The sequence below is a fragment of the Nestor notabilis genome, unplaced genomic scaffold (genome assembly GCF_000696875.1).
Source record: "Nestor notabilis isolate BGI_N333 unplaced genomic scaffold, ASM69687v1 scaffold7370, whole genome shotgun sequence".
In the NCBI taxonomy this organism is placed as follows: Eukaryota; Metazoa; Chordata; class Aves; order Psittaciformes; family Psittacidae; genus Nestor; species Nestor notabilis.
In genome coordinates, this window is record NW_009912459.1 from 3,638 (window position 1) to 11,726 (window position 8,089).

At 38.8% G+C, this 8,089-nt stretch overlaps 1 protein-coding gene across 1 annotated transcript in view; it reads left to right on the top strand.

Moving 5' to 3' along the window:
• Positions 1–6,879, top strand: part of FBXO4 (F-box protein 4) — a 7,147-nt gene extending 268 nt beyond the window's left edge. The window contains exons 2-8 of the mRNA XM_010019568.1: positions 3–150; positions 247–482; positions 2,178–2,398; positions 3,408–3,483; positions 4,013–4,191; positions 5,113–5,288; positions 6,790–6,879. Coding sequence (XP_010017870.1) covers positions 3–150; positions 247–482; positions 2,178–2,398; positions 3,408–3,483; positions 4,013–4,191; positions 5,113–5,288; positions 6,790–6,879 — 1,126 coding nt within the window. The remainder of the gene's footprint in view (positions 1–2; positions 151–246; positions 483–2,177; positions 2,399–3,407; positions 3,484–4,012; positions 4,192–5,112; positions 5,289–6,789) is intronic.
• The last annotated feature ends 1,210 nt before the right edge of the window (positions 6,880–8,089 follow it).

Genomic DNA, 8,089 nt, shown 5'->3' on the forward strand with positions numbered 1-8,089 from the left:
AGGCCTCCCGTGGGGGGTCGCCTCCGTATCCTTACGGAACGATGGAGGCGAGGGACCCGCGAACGCGGCGCTGACGCCGCGTTCGCGGGTCCTTCGCCTCCGTCGTTCCCGGAGGAGGCGGAGAAGGTGAGCGCCTTGCAGACACTGCCGGTGAGTGAGGCCCGGTCGGGGTTAGGGGCGAAACCCTCTTGCGTCTTCACTGCTCAGCTCTCGGGTTGTTAAACCGCTACTCTCGACGGTTTTCAGATCGACGTGCAGCTGAACATCATGTCCTATCTCTCACCCCAAGATTTGTGCCATTTGGGAAGCACGAGTTGTTACTGGAGGGCTGCTGTGCAAGATCCGTTGTTATGGAGGTATTTTCTCCTGAGGGATCTCCCTTTTTGGACATCTGTTGATTGGAAATCACTCCCAGATGTGGAGATTTTTAATAAAGCCTTTTCAGAGGTCAGCGATAATGCGCTGTATGATTACATGGCAGTGTAAGTATCTCCATATTCTCTTGCACAACTTAACTACAGCAGTAACCTACAGGCTTGTTTCATATTTGCAGCAGTAACAGTGTGCTTTAAGCCACCACTTAAATCTGTGATGTCTCAAAATCCACTTTTTAATTTGGAAATACAGTTGCCTGGTTTTGTTTGACAGTTTGTTCAGCTCTTTCTGTTTGGAATAAAACAATGTAAAAGGTTGGAACAGTCAAAGCTAACATTATGAACAAAATTAAAACCTGTAAACTGCATGTTTACTATGCCACAGAAATATAGTCCTCTCAGAAGCTGTGTGTACTGTTAATCTTGATAAATATGTGTTCTTCACTCTCAGTACAATGACATGATTTCTTATAATAAAAGTACTAAGAAGTCTTAAAACTGCAGCAAGTGGAATGAATTTTTTTTTTTTTCCATCTTACCTCGCAGACCTACGGGAAAAAAAAAAGAGGATTTCCATGTATGTGCACAGAGTAACAAGTAGCATTGCTTTAGCTCAATGGGTGTAAGACAGACTGTGGTTTCTGCTGGTATAGTTGAAAAACACAGCAACATTCATAATGTGTTTGGATGTCTGAGAAGATCTCTTAAGCAGGTTAATTTGTGTGGTGGGTTTTTGTTGGGTTTTTTTTTTTTTTTCTTGTTTTAATTAATTTGCAGGTTTGTTTTGGTTTTTGGTTTTTTTGGGGTTTTTAAATTTGCAGTTAAATTTTCCAAACATGATCTCGTGAAGCTTTTGTTGCTTCAGGATATGTGCACTAACCTCTGCAATCTCTGTGCACTTCATCTGTACTTTACAGATGGGAGAGGCGCAACCGGAATTTGAAGTGCAGAATATCTACTGAACTGATTTTGAACATTGGATTTAAATCTCTTTAAATTCAGGCCAAACAGGCCTGAATACTGTTCAGCTGAATCACATATTGGGAATCACCTATCACTGATTCCCATTGTGTCCGTGAGCACTTAATGGTTTTGCTGATGTCAACTGAAGAAGCATCTCAGTTTAGGCGTAGGGGAGCCCATCTTTAAGGTTTCCTAGAACAGGTTTGTCCAGCAGCAGCCTACTGTGACCACAGAAGCAGAGACTGAACCTACTATTGTAAGATGTCTCACTTGTATGACTGTTACCTCTTCCCCTTGATTACCAAAGCCTTTCCATGCCTTCCAGTTTCTGCATCAAATGAGCACATCATAAGCTTGCAGACAACACTTCTCCTTTCACAACGTGCATTCTCTGTGCCTACATGGGAAAAGGTCCTTTTTAGGTGGAGTCACCTGCTTACTGGTTAATACGTTCAAAAGCAGTCTAATTCCGGTTTGAAATGCACTCATAAGTCTCATACTTTTTCTACTGTATGTGACTCGTCAGCTTTGATGTTATTTTACCAATATATTGTGTTCAGTGAGGGTGGGGGAATTTGCAACTTAGTTTTCTGTTTTAAAGAAAATCAAAAGATCCATAGACAGAAGTGCACAAAGGTATATGAAGTCAGTATTTGGACTTGAGAAAGACTGATGCCTTTTACCTGCTTGAAACCATCAGTTTGGAACTTCCATCATTTTTAACGTGTGCTTGAGTTGTAACAAATCATGAGAAGTGTGGGACCTAAATCAATTTATGTTGTTTGGTTAATATCTCTTTTGTATTTGTGTTTAATTTCTAGTTGCATCTATTTTACACAGATACAAAAAAAGCTGTCCCCAGAGCAGAAGAAGTTTGAAATCAAGCCGTCCCCGGTACGGGGCCGTCACTTCCTTTTTGCAATCACTGGTCACTCAGGCAGAACCTCGCTTTGCTATGTTTGGGCCAGGTTTGGAAGAGCTGGACAACTCTTTAGTGCAGAAGATGATGACATGCCCAGAAATTCTACTGGTGGCTGGCCTACCTCAAAGACAAATTCATGGTAATGCTGGCTTTGTTTTCGGCTTTTTTATTTCGTAAATAGATGTAGCACAAAAAAACTTTGAGGAGAAATGGAAAAAAAAGGATACTTTATTCTTCACTTGAAACTCACAATAATGGTAGAAAAATCATCTATCTTTGTATTGCTTTGGATAATTGCAGTGAACATTTGGGATAAAATTATGGCTTCAGGGAATTTATGATTAAATTTGGGCACTGCCAGAGGATTCATTTTGCTCCTTGTAGTTCTATTCTGATCCTGAATTCCATGTCACACTGGCTGTTGTAATGGATAAATGCAGACAGAACTTCTTTACATACTGCTTGCAGTAAGTGGCTGAAAACAACACTTGTGTTTTTATACAGGAAGTCAAGACTGATCCTTTATTTTTATATGCTTTCTATACGATTCAGTATTTTGGAGTCAAATGGTGTAAATTTAATTTAGAAGAGTTACAGGAGGAGGGAAGGATTTTTTTCAGTGTTTGAAAAGATAGTTTTGAACATCTGTAATTTTACTTCAAACCAGAGTAAAAAATTTCTTAATTTTAACTAATGTTTATTTCAGCACAGCAGAATTTAAATAATTAAACTGTTTATAGAAAGTGTAAGAATCTGGTTTCTTAGTGGTGTTATCTTTATTCTCTCTCATGTCCTTTTCAGTACAGTGTGTAGTAAACAAACTAGAACCTTTCATATGTCTATTTAAGCTAATGTATCAAGTCTAGCTGCTCTCTGACCTAGGTTTCAAGGTTCAATCTAAGTATCAGAAACACGGAAATGCCTCCTTGTGATATTTTAGTACCATATAATTGATTTTAGTTAAATTGTCTGATCAATCAGAGCACATATAAAATTTATTTGTAAAATAGAAACTATGCTGCCCTTAACAGCAACACCTAGGCTTGGATGAACCCATTTTAGAGCACCACTGAAATTTTCAGCCTACCACTTAGTTGAATTCAGTAACCAAATAGTTGTAACCTCATATAATCATTTTTCCCCTGTAGGAATTGGATCAGGAGTCAGTTTTCAGCTTAATAACAATCAAAAATTCAATATTCTGACATTGTATTCAACCACCAGGTAAGATATCTTCTGCACCAAAAAAACCCAAAAAACGGAAGTACAATTTCTAGGTTAGTTTATACTTCTCCTCATGTTTTCATGATGTGATTTTTATGTGTGCGTTCACGTGCATGGATATCCCTTACAAACTGAAGCTTCAGTGCGTATCTTCACTTTCTCCAACAGTTGAATTTTCATGTGGACATAATAAATGTCCATGAAAACCTTTCCAAACCTTATACACAGCAGACTGGTATGACAAATACATGACTGGTGCTTCTGTCTCACTTGATACCTTGATCGACTCCCTTTTGCAACAGTATATAAACTCATCCTGGGATGTATTTTCATATGCATCTTTCAAATTGCTAACCATCTGCGTAGGTACACTAGTAAAGAAGTGAGGATGGGAGCAGGCGGGGAGAAAGGAAACTGTTTTGCTGGCTCAGGCAGTTTTCTTTCCCTCTCCTGTGCTGCCTAAACTCACAAAATGCAGTTTTTGAATTCTCAAATAAGCTGACTACGGAAATACTGAAATATCTTTCAGTGTGGAAAGGAGGAGAGCAAGGGCAGAGCAAGCTGTTGCTGTGAATAAGATGTTCTACCAAGAGAACAGCATCGTAGGGAACCAGCAAGCCGTGCACTACAGCGTAATAGCTCAAGTGAAAAAGGCGTGCGAAGTAGTGGATGGATTCATTTACGTTGCTAATGCAGAAGCTCATAAAAGTAAGGGGTTTCTTTTTATTCATATTTTGCGAATGATTGGAACATCATAAAAGATGCAAAGAATGTGCAATGCATCAAAATCCATGTTCTGATTCTTTAAAAATTTGATTCACTAATGCTATTTCTTCATGGGTTATCCAGTAGAAGAGGTTCCCTATCCGAGACACTCTTCATCATTTCCCATTGAGGAGTTATGGCCCCTTTTTATGGCAGATACTGATACAGTTGCTATCTAAGCTACATGTGGAAAATGATCTTGATTAAAAATAAACCAAAACTAACAAAATAACAAAACCAAAAAGAAAAAAACAACCCAACCCCGGAAGAACATAGGCATGGCTAGGAGAAGCAGCCTGAAATGCACTGGTGGTGGCGTAATATCCTTAATAGCCTTGAAACAGAACCTTCACTAGGAAAACTGCAGTAAAGATGCAATTAGTCCAAATCAGGATAAGAGGATAAGCCAAGTACCCATTCTGGTAATTGTCTTTACATTCATGAACTTTAAATGGAGACAAAGGGTAAGCTCAGAAAAAAAGAGGCTAAAAAAACAGTGAAGGGATATCCTAAGGAGAAAAGTATGGTCAGTAGGGAAGGGCTGCTGAGTTTGCAGCTTGTGAGTATTTCTGAGTGGCTTATTGTAGTTTTGATCTCTTTGAGGTACTTGGGAAACACTGGTGCTAAGGACTGGAATAGGCTGCCTGTAGAATCTATGGAGATCTTTAAATACGCTTAAGTGTGACATGTTCATCTGTGTGACATGAATGCAGATGATGCAGCCTTGTGATTAGCAAGGTCATCTCCCTTCCAGCCCTTTGTTTCCTCACCTCTGAAATTATAAATACTTGAAAAGGAAAAAAAAAAAAAAATCCTTGCAATTTGCATGTATTTAATACTCCTGTATTAAAAATTGTTTCTTAGAGCATGATCGTCAAGAGGAACTGGCTCGTATTTTGGCAATGATTGATCCAGCCCTTGGGCCTCCGAACAGACCTCTTCTGGTTTTGTCTTGTGTCTCTCACACTGATGTGGAAAGAATTCCGTGTGTTTACATGGCACATCAGTTGCAACTAAATCTGCTGCATCAGCCCTGGATGGTACCCGCTTTTAAACAATTTTTTGCTTGTTTTTTTGTTTTGTTTTGTTTTTAGTTTTTGGGGGGGGTGGGGGGGGTGGGTGTGTGTTTGATGGTTTTGTTTTGGGGTTTTTTATTTTTTTTCCCCCTGTATCTCTGGCTTGAATTTAATTTAGGCTTATGGTATTTCCTGAACTGTACCTACCTAAGCAAGTGTGCAGCTTTCAAAACCACTATGTGAGGTCTTCACTGAAGTGAAGAATTTCATTCCTCTGGTCCCCGAGGGTGAAGCATTAAGCCTGGCTGAACACAGGGGAGCTAAGTGGTGTGCCCAGGTACACACAAGAAAGTTCAGATGTACTCAGAATGTAAGGGAGGACAAAATGCTGGTCATGAAAAGACTAAGAAAGCTTCAGTTTATTTCAATATCTAAGTCATGATCCAAGGTCTTGGACACATGGTGGATTTTTCTTCCATTTTCAGGACACAGTTAGTTGTCACTCACTTGATGAATTTTTTTAAAAAATCTGTTCTTACCTAGCATGTGAGGCCCTGAACCTGTTCTTTATGCTTGTCAAGCACAGTATGTATCAGTATGTCTCAGCCATGCATAGTTTTTTTTTCTGTGATGTTGTGTAGCTGAAGAATAAGCCCCCCCAAAATTCTGATTTAATTCTTTTGTTTTCATAAGGAAAATGTTTACAGGCTTTTTTAAAAACATACCATTTTTAATAGCCTCTTTATACTACCTTACGAAATCTGAGAAGAATGTGCATTGAGTTGTAAAGCTATCAGCTTTTTTGCTTTTGAGAGTTATGAGAAGAATTTTCAAGTAGGTTCTCATTTGTAAAGTAAGTATAATGTTCCAGAATAGCTGCTTGAATGAATGAGAGAAAATTCACCTTGATATAAAGAATGCAAGGCTAGTCTAATGGATCTTACAATTAATTTTGTAGAGTAGTGTTTTCTTTTTGAACCTACCTCTTAAGAAACCGCTTTTGTCTAAGGGACCTTTAAACCAGTGATAAAAATTTAGACATGATACAAGCATTTCTCACTTTTAGGATAGACGGAGTGTGGCAAATATGCTGTTAGATCTTGTTACCTCTCGAATCTGAGAGAGCTAGGTCTGTTTAGCCTGGAGAAGTGAGGAATGAGAGAGTATCTTATCAGTGCGTACAAATATCCTAAGGGCGGGCATGGAGAGGATGGGAGCAGGCTCTTTTCAGTGATGCCCAGCGATAAGAAGAGGGTCAGTAGGCACAAACTGAAACACAGGAAGTTCCACCTGAACGTGAGGAAGGACTTCACTATGAGAGTGACTGAGCACTGGAATGGGCTGCCTGGAGAGGTTGTGGAGTCTTCTTCTCTGGAGATACTCAAAACCCCCCTGGATGCAATCCTGTGCAACCTGCTTTACATGAACTTTCTTTAGCAAGGGGGTTGGACCACATGTGGTCCCTTCCAACCCCCACCATTCTGTAGTTCTGTGATCTCCAGTATAGCTTTTCTTATTTTCACAGGTGCAGGACACTGTAGCTGCAACTTTAGCTGGATTGCTAAATGGAATTGAGTGGCTCCTGGAAGAGGCAAATTGTAAAACTTCACAGTAATGGAACTGTGCATTGTTTTACTGCATAGAGACTTTGTTTCCTGAGAGAGCACTGTCGGGGGAGATTTAAAAGGCAAACCTGCATGTATTTCTCTGCACGTACTTTAATGTTCTTCCAACTGTAGTCCTGAATTAGAAGTATAAGTAGGATTACCTGAATTACAGCAGCTGATGCAGAAGTTATTTGGGGGGCACTTGGGGTGTTCTGGTTCTTTCCGTTCTTTCAAGATGGGGCATTTAAGGTTTACTCTTTCCTCAGTATCTCTAATAATCTAATCTCTTCTGTAAGTATACCTAACACTATAGCATGCATCACTTATTTAGTAAATACTTCCAGTGGAGATCTTGACAGTTCCCAACCAAAGAAGGTGAGTTTGGTTCCCAACCAAAGAAGATGTACTGTATGTTGTATAGTGACAGGTTGACAGAAAGACACTATCTCTTTAAAAAGAGTAAATTTCCATATACTTTTTCCAGAAACTATACCAAGACAAGAAATAGCAGCTACACGATAAGTTATTCCAGACCAAAATTCTTAGAAGCAAACAAACAAGCTACCATATATGAATTGTTTCTTGTTCATGATCTTATTAACCAACCACAAAAGACTTCAACTGATCTTCTGTTCTCTGTTGCAGTGAAATTACTACCTTGAACCTTTGATGTCATAAGTACATGTTGAATAGAATTGTTAGTACTTCAGGACATTCATTGAATACATATGACCTATCGGTTACTCAAATAGTTGTGGCTTGAAATTTTCTACACAGTTACAAATATTTTTATAAAAAGGGCAACAACACTTTAGAGCTGGAATTGCATTTTCTATGTTAATGGCATTTGGAATAGTCCTAGTCTTCCACCTTTTTAATGTTTTTTAATTATTGGATGAATATTTCAAAACTGCCCTTGGATTTTTTGCCTATGCATTTATTTTTTCTGTTTTTGAGGGGTTTTTTTGGTGTTCTATTGTTGTTTTCTCATCTCTCTCCATGGAAATATAAAAATCTTGCCATTTTTTCTTGGTACCTAAATACATGACTATACTCAGTTGTAAGTGCCCTCAGACTGGTGTATGTGCAATGTGCAACACAGCTATGTCAGAAACATCTCATTCAAGACATTTGAGAAGTTTTTTATTTTTTTAGTGAAATAGGACAGATGCAGGAACTGTCTGTATTTCTTTTTTTTTATTTTTTTTTTAATTTCCA